Source organism: Zea mays, chromosome 10 (assembly GCF_902167145.1).
Source record: "Zea mays cultivar B73 chromosome 10, Zm-B73-REFERENCE-NAM-5.0, whole genome shotgun sequence".
In the NCBI taxonomy this organism is placed as follows: Eukaryota; Viridiplantae; Streptophyta; class Magnoliopsida; order Poales; family Poaceae; genus Zea; species Zea mays.
This window is the reverse complement of record NC_050105.1, coordinates 86,881,611-86,898,310: the sequence shown is the minus strand read 5'-3', so window position 1 is coordinate 86,898,310 and position 16,700 is coordinate 86,881,611. Positions and strand designations below refer to the sequence as shown.

The 16,700-nt window shown below is 44.9% G+C and overlaps 2 protein-coding genes and 1 long non-coding RNA gene across 5 annotated transcripts; 1 reads left to right on the top strand and 2 right to left on the bottom strand.

The window, feature by feature from the left end:
• Positions 1–2,058: 2,058 nt before the first annotated feature.
• On the bottom strand, positions 2,059–5,607 carry LOC118473564 (uncharacterized). Its single transcript, XR_004853191.1, has 3 exons — positions 5,430–5,607; positions 2,419–4,275; positions 2,059–2,346 (listed from the first exon to the last, which is right to left on the bottom strand). It is a non-coding gene; the product is annotated as an uncharacterized lncRNA (long non-coding RNA).
• LOC100279270 (uncharacterized) lies at positions 5,233–10,164 on the top strand. The gene is made up of 20 exons (NM_001152291.1): positions 5,233–5,292; positions 5,452–5,638; positions 5,855–5,918; positions 6,041–6,130; positions 6,248–6,304; positions 6,406–6,454; positions 6,618–6,694; positions 6,785–6,824; positions 6,920–7,014; positions 7,165–7,332; positions 7,445–7,555; positions 7,647–7,734; positions 7,816–7,882; positions 7,969–8,044; positions 8,204–8,321; positions 8,815–9,060; positions 9,150–9,289; positions 9,380–9,562; positions 9,778–9,897; positions 9,970–10,164. The coding sequence occupies exons 2-20, from the start codon at positions 5,478–5,480 to the stop codon at positions 10,030–10,032; spliced, it is 2,013 nt and encodes a 670-aa protein (NP_001145763.1). The 5' UTR covers positions 5,233–5,292; positions 5,452–5,477; the 3' UTR covers positions 10,033–10,164.
• LOC100276554 (uncharacterized) lies at positions 9,607–15,276 on the bottom strand. Of its 3 annotated transcripts, none has more exons than XM_008663507.4 (4): positions 14,943–15,276; positions 13,050–13,714; positions 12,404–12,557; positions 9,607–10,891 (listed from the first exon to the last, which is right to left on the bottom strand). In XM_008663507.4, exons 2-4 carry the CDS (start codon positions 13,558–13,560, stop codon positions 10,831–10,833), a joined length of 726 nt encoding a protein of 241 aa, XP_008661729.1. In that variant the 5' UTR covers positions 13,561–13,714; positions 14,943–15,276; the 3' UTR covers positions 9,607–10,830. The 3 variants fall into 3 exon arrangements, with proteins under 3 accessions (XP_008661729.1, XP_008661728.1, NP_001143787.1); XM_008663506.4 differs by lacking the exons at positions 9,607–10,891; positions 14,943–15,276 and adding exons at positions 11,817–12,219; positions 14,003–14,201; NM_001150315.3 differs by lacking the exon at positions 9,607–10,891 and adding an exon at positions 11,821–12,219 and having other exon boundaries at positions 14,943–15,155.
• Between the last annotated feature and the right edge of the window lie 1,424 nt (positions 15,277–16,700).

Genomic DNA, 16,700 nt, shown 5'->3' with positions numbered 1-16,700 from the left:
TGTCTGGTGTGCACCGAACTGTCCGGTGCGCCAACGGCTCCCAGATCTGCAACGGTCGGCTGCGCCATTTTAGGAAGGAGATTGGGCACCGGACAGTGTCCGGTGTGCACCGGACTGTCCGGTGCGCCCGATGACAGAAGGCAAGATCAGCCTTCCAGAATTGCTCTCAACGGCTCCTAGCTGCCTTGGGGCTATAAAAGGGACCCCTAGGCGCATGGAGGAGAAAACCAAGCATTCCTACAACATTCCTAAGCACCAAGACATCGATTCCACGCATTTGGTTCATTGTGATAGCATCTAGAGCTCTTGTTGAGTTGTGGACTCATTGAGTTGTGTTGCGAGCTCTTGTTGCGACTTGTGTGCGTGTTGTTGCTCTGATCTTTTGAAGTCTTGTGTGCGTTGCTCATTCCCCCTTTGCTCTGTGTTCTTTGTGAACTTCAATTGTAAGGGCGAGAGGCTCCAAGTTGTGGAGATTCCTCGCAAACGGGATTGAGAAAAAGCAAGCAAAACACCGTGGTATTCAAGTGGGTCTTTGGACCGCTTGAGAGGGGTTGATTGCAACCCTCGTCCGTTGGGACGCCACAACGTGGAGTAGGCAAGCGTTGGTCTTGGCTGAACCACGGGATAAACCACTGTGTCATCTCTGTGATTGATCTCTTGTGGTATTGTGTTTTGTTGAGACTCCTTTCTAGCCACTTGGCATTTATTGTGCTAACACTTAACAATTTTTTGTGGCTATAAGCTTAAGTTTTACAGGATCACCTATTCACCCCCCCCCCTCTAGGTGCTCTCAGAGGAGAAAATTTCCCCTCACAGAGGGGATTCTAATTTTCCCCATTTCACTAATCAGAGTTTTTAACTATGAAATTAATCATTTTCAAGTTTATATAGCTGATAACAATGTGTATTACAGTACTACAAATATTATTCAATTTTTTAAACTTCAAAATTTGATGTATAAAAGTCAAATAACTCTTTTAAAGTGTAAAAAAAGGAGGAGATGAATAGGGGGAATTGTTGGAGAAGAGGAAAAATAGGGAGGAAAGAAAGAGGGAGATATTTAAAATGAATAGAAAGTACGAATAGGGGAGATAAGAGGAGATGGTTGGAATCAAACTAAAGTGTAAAATTGAACTTACTAATAGGTTTAATTTTTGGAAGAAAAATTAGAGAACCTAATTCACCTATATTTTGGATATTATTTAATACTCTCTCCATTCTAATTTATAATTCGTTTGACTTTTTAATTTAACTGACTTATCTTATTAAAAAATTCATAATTATTATTAATTTTTACTATGATGTATCACATTTAGAATATGATATACTTTAAGTGTGACTTTATTTTTTTATTTTTAGTTTTTGAAAAGAAATGAATAATACGAGCTGGTTAAACTTGTAAAAAAAGCCAAATGAATTGTCGCTCGCGTCGATTGTTACTTGTACCGTATCGGTGGCGGGTGACAAATCGATTGACACTACCGGAATCGCCGCCTTTGTCGAGTGCCGGCAAAGCCTTAAAAACACTCGGCAAAGGCTTTACCGAGTGTCGCACTCGGCAAAGAAGGCTCGCCAAACAGTGCATCGGTAAAGCTTTCTTTGCCGAGTACTTTTTCTCGGGCACTCGACAAAGAGGTTTGCCGAGTGCCAGTGACCACTCGGCAAAGAAAAGCAGTCGTTACGGCAACGGGTGACGGAGACGCGTCTTTGCCGAGTGTCCCATGTGACACTCGGCAAAGGAGTTACCTTTGCCGAGTGTCTGCCGCCACCTGGGACACTCGGCAAAGAACCCGTCAGGGAGTGTCCCCATGTCAGGTTCTTTGCCGAGTGCTACGTACGGCACTCGGCAAAGTGTGCCTCTTTGCCGAGTGTCAGAGACATTACACTCGGCAAAGAACCTATACCGGTGCCCAGGTCTTGGTTCTTTGCCGAGTGCTATGGCCCTGACACTCGGCAAAGCACCTCTTTGCCGAGTGTTACACTCGGCAAAGTGACCAGTAGGCACCTTTTTTATTTGTTTTTTATATTCCATCCACACAAACAAAAGATATCACATATATATATCACATATATACATCACAGATATCATCACAAACATAAATAGCCAACACAAACATAAATATCCATCACAAACATAAGTGTTCAACACAAGTATCCAACACAAACATAAGTCTCATACGTCTCAAGCTCTGACATAAGTATCAAACACAAACATAAGTATTCTACACAAGTTGTTCTGAAGTCTAAACACTGAAAACATAACACTCATGGAGATGGGCGGTTCGACTGGTACTGCGTTGAGCTGAACCCTTCCGGAGGGTTGTTGGATGCCGCCCCAGATTGGTCCTGCACAGAGAAGAGATAGCATGTGTTATACCAGATGTATTACCAACATCTAACTACAATTTTGATACTCACAGGAGTATGGAAGAGAGCAGGGTCAACTGGAGGGAATCTGAATTTTGAGTGACCTGCAGTTCAAATCTGAATTCTAAGTTTCGAGTGACCTGCAGTTCAAATCTGAATTCCAAGTTTCGAGTGACCTGCAGTTCAAATCTGAATTCCAAGTTTCAAGTGACCTGCAGTTCAAATCTGAATTTTCCGAAGAAATCCAAATAAACGAACTAAATCTACTAGATATTGAAAACACAGTTATAATTGTCCCAAAATGGTACGTGTATGTCTACATAGTGTAGAAACATACCACAAAAAGTTTGGTGACCAAAATAAAAAAATAAAAATATGCTTTACCGAGTGTCCACAGAAGACACTCGGTAAAGACCTCCTTTGTCGAGTGCCAGTTATTTGACACTCGGCAAAGAATCTGCTTTTGTCGAGTGTCTGCTTTCGGCCCTCGGCAAAGACTAACGGCCGTCAACTATAGACGGACGCTAACGGCCCTTTGCCGAGAGCCGTCTTTGCCGAGTGTTTGCCTCTCGGCAAAGGGCTCTTTGCCGAGTGCTTCGCTATGCCGAGTGTCCTGCACTCGATAAACTGTCTCGTTACCGAGCGTAAGACTTTACCGAGGGCGACACTCGGCAAAGCAGTCTTTGCCGAGTGCCCGATAAAAAACACTCGGCAAAGACTCCGGCACTCGGCAAAGACCCGGATTCCGGTAGTGTGAGCACACAAATCCATCCTAGTACGTGCACAGTGAAGTGACGTAACATACCATGCATCAATTTGTAATAAATAAATAAACAAATCCTTGTAAAAAAACGTCAATTATTACTTTTAACGCGAATATGCACGAACAGCCAAATAAATGCTCGCCCATCGGTACGTGCAAGTGCCCATCTTTGTCCAATATGCATACACCCCAAGCTAGCAGCCTAGCACCATAAAGTTTGTACCAAGCAAGAGCATCAATGGCACTGTTTCACCAAGAACTGGCCAGGGATTATTGCCATGTTGCTGCTGCAAGCCTGCAATCTAGTATGAATGTTTCCTCATGATACGAGGGGGCATGATTATGGATGGGCGTTGCTGACTTGCTCTTGCTGTTACTAGAGATCTTTTTTTCGTACAGAAATAGAAGCAGCTAATCGCAGCCGCGTTAAAATGAACATATCCGTTTCTTTCTTTTTTTTTATCTTGTAAAGACACACAGAAGAGTCTGATATATGTGTATACCGCAGCAGGGGGCTTCTCTTTTTGTTTATTTTTCGAAAACAAGACAAGTTTTAATTGCTTAAACACAGCTTAACTGATTTCATGCTTTGTTTTTTTAGATGCCCTTGTTGGGCGTGGGTGGACCGGTGGAGCCATTACCCATATCAGTTTCCAAGTTTGAATTCAGAATCTTAACTGAAAGAAGAAGAAGAAGAAAAAAAACACGATTCAGTCAATGAGTAGACATGTCAAGTTGGCAATTGGTTGATCCAGACTTAATAGTGACATAAAAAAAACAAGTTTTATTAGGACACTAGTATTTAATAGGCCGTCGTGGTGACAAATCCTTTGACCATGAAATAGGAAGGCGCGAAATAAAAAAAATGAACCATACAGATCGAGAGCAATAAAAAATGAAGATTATCAAACGGTACTACCACGCGTTAATAAGAAAAAGAAAGGTAGCAGCAAGCAAACTAGACAGAAAGCAGAAATACCCAACAACAAAAGCCCATGCAATGCAGTAACCATACCTTCCAACCAGAAAAGGCACGTCGATTGTGAGAGCGCACCAATCAGCAGAAGCAGCCAGATCTTCAGCCTGTTGGACTTGGACAGCCATCGACCCATCGTCTTCGTGCAAGAACCCCCCCTCCTGCTTGCCTGCCGGTAATTAAAACCTGGGGTTTCAGAATTCTGTCGGCCATGTCTGGAAAAACCTTTGTTGTAGAAAAGATGGATGGGGTCACTTTCGATCTCGTTCAGAAAGCTCTCGTGTCATGCTGTCCGTGCTACTCTTTTTTTTTTGTTAAAAAAATGGATTTTTGTACGCTTCTGCGCTCTGATCTCGCCGCCTTCGGTTTCCCCTGAAACCGGGGCAGGCTATACATGCTTCTTCTTTTTATATATATATACATATATTTACTATTACTAGTTATTAGGCATTATTCTAGAAAGCGAATCATGTTGCTCTTGGTACTTGGTAATAGTTAAAATATTGTAAACCTTAAGAGCTATACATGGCCAGCAGGCACTGTATGATCCAAATTCCACGGCCCAAACAATCTACAAACAACGGCGGTAAACCTTGAGAGCTAGCAGAACAGAAACACGTTCGGCTGGAATACAGCAGTAGCTACTGAAGCTGTAATTTATAAAGATAAAATATTGTATAAGTGACAGCCGTAGTTGAAAAGCCGCAGCAAGGTGCAGCGAACGATATCCGATATCCTGTAGCAAGGGAAAGGGAGACGCAGGGCAGCAGTTATTCTCGGGCCAACTACCCTCACCCTCCTCCTCTTCCTCCCTCTGCCCGCGTGGTGAGGTGACGCGTCATGTAGCACCTCTCTCTCCGTGAGAAAGGCCGATTCTTCACGCGCTCAGCGCACACACAAATTAAGCTTAATCCTTGGAAGTCTCTCTCTCTCTCTCGCTAAACATGGGCTTAAGAAGTTCCAGTTCAGCAGCGGCGCTCGGTTGGTTAGCGTGGGGCCCGGGCCCCCGCCAACACTTCTCCTCCATCCGCACACAACCTCTCTTCGCCATGGCACCCTTGCCCTCGGCATACCGCATATATAGGGAAGGAAGAGGCCTCTCTTCTCCCTCCCATCGCCAGGGCGTCGGAGCGAGCTCATTCTCAACTCGACTCAAGAGCTCTGCCTCCTCCATCTTCCCTTCTCTGTAATCTCTCTCTCTCTCTCTATCTCTCTCTCTCCCTCTCTCTGTACGAATAGCTGTAGCTCAAATTGATCCTCTTGCTTGGGGCTTTATATGCTACAACCAATGGAGCAACTGAAGTGAACCAAAGACGAGCTAACCTTTCCAGTTCTGGACGTTCAGGGCCTCCGGAGCCACGCTGATCAGAGATGGAGGCGAATCCGAAGAACACCTTCACGATCAAAGTGGAGGACGGGAAGCCCGGGAAGGACGGCCGGCTGGCGGTCGGACCGGTGTTCCGGAGCGTTCTGGCCAAGGATGGGTTCCCGCAGCTTGAGCCTGACATGAAGACATCATGGGACGTGTTCAGGTAACAGTAAGACACGCACGGCGGCTGGCTGAAACAACAGCCAAGAACTCGCTCGCACGTCTAGCTACTCTCTCTGTTTTTCTTTATTGCTCTTTGGATTTTTCAGTTACAGAATCTGTAAAATATCAGACACACGTAGATTATCTATACAGTGCTCAGAAAAATCTTGGTGATGGTTGGTGTGTTTATAATTTTATATTATATGCACTTGTGCAGGGTAGCAGCAGTCAAGTATGCCGACAACCGGATGCTCGGATGGCGTCCGTTCAAAGATGGAGTGGTATGCAAACTTGGGTTAAACGACAGCACCATGAGTAGTGTTCTACATCAGTTCAGGTCTTCCTTAGCTTTACAATTTCCATCTGTATGGCTGGTAAAAACCGCTACGTTTCCGCCTTCTAGCCAGGGCCCTACTTGTGGAAATCATACAAGGAGATCTACGACGAGGTGCTGCAAGCAGGCTCTGCGTTGCAGAAGCTGGGAGTGCAGCCAGTAAGAGCATAAACTGGTCTCGCGTCTTCGTATTTCGTAGAGGTCCTAGAACATTTCAGCGATGGATCAGACCGAACTGATGCTTCTTTGTTTGGCTCTCGTACTGTACTGTACCAGGGTTCCCGGGTGGGGATCTACGGAGCGAACTGTCCTCAGTGGATAGTGGCAATGCAGGTAAACTGCCAGCCGTGACTTGTATGAATTTTAAGCTTTTAACTCTCCCCGTCAGATCTTTTTCTGGATAAACTGTGTTAATCCACAAATGATTTCTGCAGGCTTGCAATGGCTATAGTCTAGTCTGTGTCCCACTGTACGATACTTTAGGTAAGTGTGGGAGACCATTGAATCGTAGGCCCACCACCCACGTCATAGAATGATTCAGATCAAACAATAAAAAGATATTGGAACACATACGCTTTTATTTTTAATAAGGAATCAAATGTAAGGCATTAGAAATTCAGAGCCAATACCTTTCCATGGCATACAGGTGCGGGAGCTGTCGACTACATCATCGATCATGCCGAGATCGATGTTGTCTTCATACAGGACAAGAAAATAAAAGAGGTCTGGTTCAAAATGAGTGTTGTCCATGTTGCTACCTCTAGGATCTTTCATGTAAAATTCTGACACTACATGAGATCTTCTCATCTGCAGATACTGTCCCCAAACTGCAAGTCTGCCAAGAGACTGAAAGGTAAGCTAGCAGCGTCAAAAAAAAAAGGGTCCATCTGTAGTTTAGAAAGATTATATTTCCAGACATCATTATCCAGCACATGGACATGGTTACAGCATTGGTGGCGTTCACTTCGGCGACAACTGAACAGAACAAAGAAGCGGATCAAATTGGGATCAAAATGTATGCCTGGGACGATTTCTTGAAAGTGGTAGGCGCATTGGTTGTTGGTCGTTTACAGTTCAACCTACTGACAAACATCTAGACAAACCTATTCAGGTTTCAGAGTCAGTTTTGTAGCGATGTAATGTTTACGATGGTTATATTTGTAACCAAGTGATGCTTTGGAACTGGGTTTCAGGGGAAGGATAATCCTCGTCAACCTTGCCCTCCGCAAGCAAGTGACATCTGCACTGTCATGTACACGAGTGGGACAAGCGGACAGCCCAAAGGTGTGATGCTGACCCATGAAAGCCACGCCATGTATGTGAAAGGGGTGGACCTCTTCATGGACCAGTTTGATGATAAGGTCAGCCACATCCTACACTGAACTGAAACCTGAGCATGATCTGATAACAGTTTTCTGTTCTATATGATATGATGCATGGCTGAATACTAACTTGATACCTTCATGTGATCAGATGACAACAGATGATGTCTTCCTGTCGTTTCTCCCGCTTGCTCACATCCTTGACCGCATGATCGAAGAGTATTTCTTTCACAAAGGGGCCTCAATTGGCTACTACCACGGAGTGAGAGAACCCACTGCATTAGCATCTCTAATCATGCAAGTAATCATTCCTTAATCATTAAGCAGGAACCAAATGTTTGCTTTCTTGTCAGGATCTGAATGCCTTGAGGGACGACATTGTGGAGCTGAAGCCGACTCTACTGGTTGGGGTGCCCCGAGTGTACGAAAGGATTTATGAAGGTAGTGAAATAAGAACATCTCTATCAACTACTAAGCTCAAATTTCGTTAACGAAAATAACCCCTTATATGAATGGCTCTAGGTATCTTGAAGGCCATTGCGGAACTCAGACCTCTAAGAAGGGTCATCTTTAATGCTTTGTACAACCGGTAAGTTGTCTGGCATGCATTCTGAGCTCCTTCTAGCTGCAAATCGACTATATCTTACTGTAGTTTTTTTTTTTTTTGAAATTCAGCAAACTGGCAAGCATGAAAGCAGGCTACTCGCACAAAACCGCTTCACCTTTCGCGGACATGCTGGCTTTTCGCAAGGTTACATGCTTCTTTGACCTGATATCTACCTACCTTCTGAGAACAAAATAAACGTATACAGCCAGATTACTACTTCTGCAGAAAGAAAGAAAGAAAAAAAAATATCAGTGGAAGCAGCACTTATAATTTCTATGCCGGGCACTTCTTGTTATGATTTAGGTCAAGGCAAGGCTTGGAGGTCGTCTTCGCTTACTGATTTCAGGAGGGGCTCCGTTGAGTAATGAGATCGAGGAGTTCATGAGAGTGACCACCTGTGCATACTTCATCCAAGGCTATGGTAATGCATACAGACAGTTTCTACATTTTCAAATTAATTCTGTAACTAAACTGTAACAAAATGGAGTAAATCGCTTATAACATCAATTACGTGTTGAAGTGTATAAGTTTTTTGAAACGAATGTTGAAGTGTATCAGTGGATTAAATTGTCTTAAACTTTTGCGTTGAACTGTACTGTCTAGATTGACTCCAGGGTTCCCTTTTACTGTCCTTGTCATATCTCTATGCTTTGAAGTTTGAACCACTATTTCATATTTTTCATCACAGATACTAGTTTTGAGAGAACTTTTACCAAGCTACTGTGTTTTAATTAATAAGTATTTAGCTTTATTGCACTTGCACATGCTTGCGCCATGTTTTTATAGCTAGAAGCAGAAACTTCTCAGAAATCCATATATCCAGTTCCAGTTCCCTGACCCGTAAATGCCAATTAGCCAATTCAATTAAAAAAGAAACCAGTATGAGGGTAGATTCTGTGACCTTTGCTGCTCAGGTTTAACAGAAACACTGGGACCTAGCACTGTCTGCTACATCGACGACATGGCCCTGGTCGGAAGCGCTGGTGTGCCTGCCACCTACACCGAAATTCGGCTGGAAGAAGTGCCCGAGATGGGTTATAATCCACTCGGCGTTCCTTCGCGTGGTGAAATCTGCATCCGGGGAAAATCCCTCTTCGCTGGGTACTACAAAAGTCCAGAACTCACAAACGAAGCCATCGTTGATGGGTGGTTTCATACAGGTGAATACTCGATTTAATGAGGGTTTGTTTTTTTTAAAAAAAAGTAGGCAAGGTTCCACAATACAATGCTCAAACACACTTATTTTCAGGTGACATTGGAGAGATGACCCCAGACGGGATCTTGAAGGTGATTGACAGAAAAAAGAACATATTTAAGCTGTCGCAAGGGGAGTATGTTGCGGTTGAGTACCTGGAGAAAGTTTATGGCTTCCCTCCACTCGTTGAAGATGTAAGTAAACTAATTCAGCGGCTATAGTATATATGGCTGAATTAAGAGGGAATATTGGCCAGCATTTAACATTGTCATTTTTTTTTCTAGATCTGGGTATACGGGGACAGTTTCAGATCAAGTTTAGTTGCAGTAGTCAATCCACACCAAGAAAACACAATGAAGTGGGCAGAGTCCAATGGCTACAAGGGTTCTTTTGATGAAATCTGCAAACTTGAAGGACTCAAAGAGTACATCCTGAAAGAGCTGGCAGCCGTTGCGCAGAAGAACAAGGTACGGTCATCTATTTACTCTGACAGACCCAAAAAAAAAACCTCTTCACCTTAAAGTATCGTAATGTAGTATTGAATGTAGCTTGTTTCTGTTTTGTACAAGAAACAGGAAGAGAAAACATCTTAGTTCTGTAGACTCCTTGTGTTTCAAACTTTCACTGTATTTCAGATCTATAGTTTTATATATGGTAACCCTTATTGCATGCCGCAAATCAGCTACGAGGCTTCGAGTACATCAAAGGCGTAGTGTTGGATCCTGTGCCTTTTGACATCGAGAGGGATTTGGTGACTGCAACAATGAAGAAGAAGAGAAAGAATATGCTGAACTATTACCAGGTATGGAATGCATATAAATAAAGACAATTTGTTGCTTTTCAGTAGTTCTAATCCAGCGTCTTTTGCATGCAGTCTGAGATTGACACAATATACAAAAAGCTGGAGGCGCAGAAGAGTGCTGCCAGAGCTAAGTGAAGAGATGTGCCCTATTCGACCATCAGCTGAAAACAAGGGAAACGACACCGTTGTAAATTTCACATTAATATTGCGAAGTAACAACTCAGGGCTATGAGTAAGGAATAAAATGTATATTGTGCCTTTGTCTATAGTACCGGATGATTCCCAAATCCCAACTAGAGTTGAGAAGAGTGAAGGCCGTCACCAACAAGATGGCAATCTGGACCGAACCTCACCCGCTCACCCCCACTACTGTTCAAAAGCATAGCATCCTAACTGAAGGGGGTGTCTGGATATCGCCACTAAATTTTAATCCCTACTGTGGATGCTAGTTAGAAATATTAAATAATCTAATTATACAGACGAAGACGGGAACTAAAGGACAAGATGAACCTATTAAACTCAATTAGTCTATAGATTGCTCATGCGTGGTGCTATGACAAGTATTTGCCGATTATGGATTAATTAGAATTAATAAATTTATCTCACAATTTAATCTTTATCTATACAATTAGTTTTGTAATTGAAGTATATTTAATACATGTGACTGGCATTCAAATATTTGATGTAACACATACCAACATTTAGTTAGGTGAACCAAAACACCTCATGAGTGCCTAAGCACTATGCGTCAGCCTAGATCCATCATTTTCTTACTTCTCTCTTTTTTGTTTGGTTTGTAGAATGTAATGAGTTGATTCATCATCACCTTATTGCTCATAGTTAGTTAGTATTAACATAAAAAATTAGACTATTTCACCAAATTTAAAAAATAAATTTTATCAAACCAAATACCCTCTAAATAGTCCATACGCTTCAAGTTCGGAGGCGGATCCCATAGTGGGGCTGGCGAGGCACAACCCCGATCCAGACGTACCTGTAATAATTTCATCATATTATTGCTCCTATGTATTTTAATCCAAATAAGACTAGATGGCTCCCAACTATTGTACTAGTACAATCAATTGAGTTAGAAGCCATCTAATCCTATTTAGTCTAAAATAAATTATAAATATGAGTAACATGTAATAATATACTCATAAATTAGTTAGACACACACTGGCTTCAGTTCAATCCAGGCCGTTCAACAAGTCAACTCGTTGCAGTGAGGCGGCCATCACAAGACGCGTTTCACCGCCATCCTGCTCACCAGTCGTACTGTCCGTCCGCCTAGCCTAGGGACAGGTAGCAAGCAATGCGCACCATGCGATCCTCACTAACTCCTCAGCGCAGTACAAGTCAACGCGCGGAGATCTAGCGCCCGCGCACGTGTACGCACCCTGCGCAGGTCAACTCGCATCTCGCAAGCGTGTCGCGGACGCGTCGTCCCGGCAGCTGTGCCTGCGCTGCGCGCGCGCATCCCGGTCCCGGGCCACCACCAGCGAGCAAACGCCATGTGCGACTCCATTACTGTGGCGACACTTGAAAACAGGAGCACAACAACACAGGGCGACAAGAACCTGTGGATCTGATCTGAACCGTGTCTGGCCAGTGTCCCAGCCAGGTAGATAGAGCCACCTCATCTCTGGAACCGAAAACCTGCAGCGCCATTGCTACAGGCTCTCTTTCAGATCTACAGCCTGTGTGCGCAGCTCTCCTGGACTGGACCTCATCTCACTCACTCCAGCAGCTGGGTTCCGAGCTGAGTGAAATCTATAGCTCAAAGTCTTGAAATGAAAAACTTCCAGCCATCCTCTAGCAGGTATGAACAGAACAGCCCAGCCGGCCACAACCAAGAACACGCCACATTTCAGCAAATCAGTAACGATGAGCAAGTGCAGCAGCACAGCACTGCAACGGGGTGGGTCAGATTCAGATCAGCTCTCTGATTTATTGCGCGCAAACCTTTTATTACTGTAACATGCCAGACACATACGGACAGACAGCTTGCTTGCTTGCTCGCTCGCTTGCTTTCGTTGCTCTCTACGCTTCGCTAGAGCCATGGCCAACACAGATTCACTACCCAGCGCACGACACACTAGGAGTCCACTCGTTTTTTACAGCAGCCAAGGAGCAGCAGCCAAGGAGCGGGGGGGTGGGGCCGGCGCCTCGAGGAGGACGAAGCGAAGCGCCGGCGACGCTTCAAAATGTGGCGAGCTTCTTTCATTTGAGGTGTGGCCGCCGCCATAATCATCGGGTCACCGAGCTAGTAGCCTTCTCGCTTGGTTACGATTCCTGAGCCTCGGACCGGTCTCTACTACGTTACTGCAACAAGGTTGAGGAAACCACTAGGGTCAGCTGCTTCAGGCGAAGGAAGCATGTGGCGGTTTCGGAAACTCTAATGTAAAGATGCTCTGCTGCTAAAGGGGGAAAAAAGGTTGCGACGAGCAGTTCCAGGTTCATTCTGACTATGCAAATATCGCTTTGCTGGGCCGAAAGGTTCGCTTACTCGGGAGCTGCAGTGGTCTCGCTGAATGGTGGTGGCCTCGTGTTGGAATGGTTCTTGTAGAACCTGATGGAGATCAGACTGCTGCGCGTCCCCCTGATCGACGATTCCGGTGATCCATGGAAGCTCACCGCCGGCCCGTGTCCCGAGAAGAAACCTGCGAAATCCAGATGCTTAAGTTCTGAGCAAATGTTCTCTGATTCCGTAAACTGAACTCTTGACTACTAACATTGTTTGACTGATCACGACAGCTAGCTATACTCGCTCAATAGGCGGTAGTGCATGTTCTGAAGCTTTCGGGACAAAAAAAAATTGACAGTGTTTGCACAAGCCATAGCATGCTTACAACTCAGATCAAAGAACCGACATTACCAAAGAGTCCAACTTCCTTTGCTGAATTAGCTTTATTGTTGATCATATCTTAAACTATCTCCATGTTGAGTACGTATTATCCAAGCATATATCGACTTGTGAATCGAACCAAAAAAAAAATGGCAGTTATCAATATAGCCGACCCCAGAAAGCTTCAATTCAACCATTTGAGTTGTTGGGGGTGTGAGTCAAATCTTTTATTCAAGAGGCTTAAACTTTGGTTGTTCCATACAGACACAGCACATCAGACCACTAACAGTGAACGGGATCTATATACCTTGCCAGAGAATGACGACGCAGAAGATAACGGTGACGATCAGGGGGCACAGATTGCCACCCGAGAACCCTTGCTTGGCGTTCTTCATCTTCTTCAAGGCCTTCATCCGCTCGACCCTCGCCCGCTTCAGCACGGCAAGCTCGCTCAGCTCGTTGAGGAGCTTCTGGTCAGAGACGTCCAGCGGCGTAGGCGTCAGCGGCCTCGGCGGCCGCGGCGGCTTCTTCTTCGACCGCTTCTTCTTCGCCTTGTCCCCTCCCGAGCTGTCCAGAAGGCCCAGGCCCAGCTTCTCCTCCCCCTCGGACTTCCTGTCGTCTCCACTTCTAGCAACGGCGTCCGAAGCCGGTGAAGAGCAGTCCATGTGCTGGTTGTTCCTGTCATCCCTCGGACATCCGTTGGCGCACGCACACACGCAACCACTCTCCAGGTCGTTGCTATGGTTGATCACTGCAGTGCCGTTGCCACTCTCCAGGTCGATCAAGGTGTCCTGGTCGTTCACACACTTAGACTCCATCGGAACCACGAAATAGCTCCAGTACTTGGTCCTAACTCCTAACACATTGATAAGCAAAACCGTGGCCCTCTCTGATATGATACTGGGGGGTCACGAACCAGATTTGCCCTCTGTCGATCAGGAGAGGAGAAATCACCTCTGGAATACTAGCTACCTGCAGAGGAAAAAGTTAGGCAAAAAATTAGGTTACTCAGTCAGTCAAAAGTCTAAACCAGGACACAGGTGCAGCCACAGAAATGGATCAAACAAGAAACATTTTCAAACTTGTCTACCCGAATTGCCAAACCAACATACCGGACCGGTTCCGAGAAAGCCTAACTAACCATGACAAGAAAGCCACACATGTAACAAGAGATAGAAGAGGTGGCACAAAGCGAGAAACCGGGCTGCCTAAGTTAAATTAAGCAGGAAACGCAGGAGGGAAACACGCGAAGTTGGCAACCTTTTTATCCTGATCGAACGCCACAAGCCACGGCCGCACCCTCGTTCTCCCCTCGGTTGCTTACACTTGGCAAGGCGGCGTCTCGCTCCCCTTGTTCTCCGCTTGCTCTCTACTCATCTAGTATTTATTTATTTGTAAGCAAAAAAATGTTCAGCAAAAGCCAAGCAGCTGGCATTGTTTATTGATAAGCACTGGCAACATCTTTTCGCTTGTGGCACCACTGAAAACCCAACTAACCCATTCTCTTTTCGTTGTACGCCAAAGCTAATGAAATGGAAACAATCAAACAAACAAGAACCTCGTTTTGGCAGCCGAAGGAAGTGGTTAGGTGACCAAACAGAAGCAGAAGCGAACGAATTTTGTCGAATTTGCTGGACAGTTGGCAGCTCGAGCGGCGAGGGGGAAGATGGAAGAGGACACGCGGTGTAGAACAAGGCTAGGCAGTAGGTACGGTCTTCGCCGAGCTTATCCGGTCCCGATAATCCGACAAGGGAAGAGACAAGCGCGCAGGCGCGGAAAAGGAGAGCAGCCCGCCGACTCCCCATCCACATCCACATCCACGCGAACTTGGCGGAGGGCGGTTGGAGAGGCGGGGGAGGGGGGGACGCGGCGGAGGAGAAGCCTTGGGTGCATAGATGGATGATGATCCTAGCGGTTAAGGGGGAGAGCTCGCGGGAGCACCGGGATTCCATCAAAGCCGAAGCTTTTCGGCACACTGGCGCACCCGCCTTGGTACGTAGAACAGGAAATAAACAAAAAATCCCTCTCGAACCCGCCTAATTCCCTCAAAAATCACAAATTTTCCGCCTCGGCATGGCACATGAGCAGAGAGCGGCGGAGAAATCCGGACAGAGAGAGAGAGAGAGAGAGAGAGAGAGAGAGAGAGAGAGAGAGAGGGGGGGGAGGCCAGGAGGGTCGTGAGAGCCCACCCTGTACCTACCTACAGAGCTGCAGCGGCGAGGTCAGGTTACCACAGCTAGCCAGCGACGCCCTCCCATGGCGATGCCCGCCGAATCAAGGAACTCCCGGGGCCGCACCGCAGCCGCGAAGAGGACGGAGGGGTTGTGGTGGTGTGGTGTGGGGTCACCGTACGTCCCGGGACTGGGAGCGGTGGGACGGGTTGAGGTGGAAACGGAAGGAAGCATCCAGATTTGCCCGCCTCGGGGGTCACGCGCTATTTAATTCCGCTCCTCGCGCAGGATCCATCGCCGGCCCCGGCCGTCGTCGGCCCGGCGGAACAGTTTTTCCCCTTTTTGCTTGCTTTGCTCTGCCGGCCGTCGGATCGCCAAATGGACTACGAATAATAATAACTAGTGTTTAGCCCGCGCCTGGGCGCGCGTCATCATATATAGCTTAACGATTTTGTGAGTACCCAGATATGTAAAACAAATTTAAACATGATATGAGTATACAATATGTATGCAAGAAATCAAAATATAAGTAGATAATATTGTTTTCCCCTAATAGTTGATACCAGTTGTAGAGTGAAATTAGACTACAATATATACTAAGTAGTATTCAAGCATCATACATCAACACTTAGCAACAATGTGCTTCTAGGTGTTAAGTAAATATGTACAGATCCACAAATAGTCTAATAGTAGGTTCATATATATAGAGAGAGAGAGAGAGGGAAGTATTCATGGTCCAAAAGTGATGATGCTCTTGATAGGGTTCATATTTATAGAGAAGCATTCATTGTCCAAAAGTGATAGTGCTCTTGATAGGTGCCCAATAAGTAAATACCTGTATACAAAGGAGGAAAAAGCATTAGAGTTGTACTAATGTTGCTGCGTAAAAGGGTAAGTGGAATACATTATGTTGACTGTGTATAAATATATTTGCGATATATGAATAAGTTTTGCACATGGTGTTATACCTTCATGAAGTTGATTATGATCTAGGAGCTCTTCTCTTTGGGGTCTGTAAGATCTGGTATTCCTTTGCTACTGTGGCCATGTTTCATTCTATATAATATCATGAATGTTGTATTAGCGTGGAAAATAAGATCTAGCATTTAAAAGAATGATGTTGTTGCTACTGTTATTATGTCCAACTATTTTTTTAATACATACCTTTTCGGTGGCGACGATAACTCTTCATTGCTGAGTTCACTTATGCGCTGGGCATCACCCTGTGATTAAGTGCATAAATTTTATGAATGTACTTTCATATAACAAAGTGGAAACTCATTTTGTCCTGGTTTATTTATTCTGTGGGTATTGATTGTATTAATTTATATCTGGTATTAAAATGTAATGGATATGTAACTTTGTAAGTGTATGGAAAGTAAGTATTTAGTAGTACTAAAGGTACCTCTATGTCATGTGACATATCTGAATATATTAGAACACGTCGTGCCTGTTGAATAGACTTCATCAAGTTGTATGCATGAAAGAATGATACATTTATAATAGATTTTGCATGGCAAGAAAAATAAGAAGTTTTGTACCTCGTTTCTTTCGTTGCTACAGGTAGATAGTTTCGCCATTGATGTTGCTGGAGAGTCTTGTGTGGTTGTAAGGCTAGGTATTTCATCCTGTGTATCCAACTCTTGCTGAGGATGGCTAGGCATGTTAGATGGTATTAAGGCCTGTCTTCCATGGTTTGTTAAAATAGACAGAATAGAGAATACTCTATTTGTGACTGAGTAGGCTGACATATTGATGGTAACTGCAAGGGTAAATTTCAGACACAC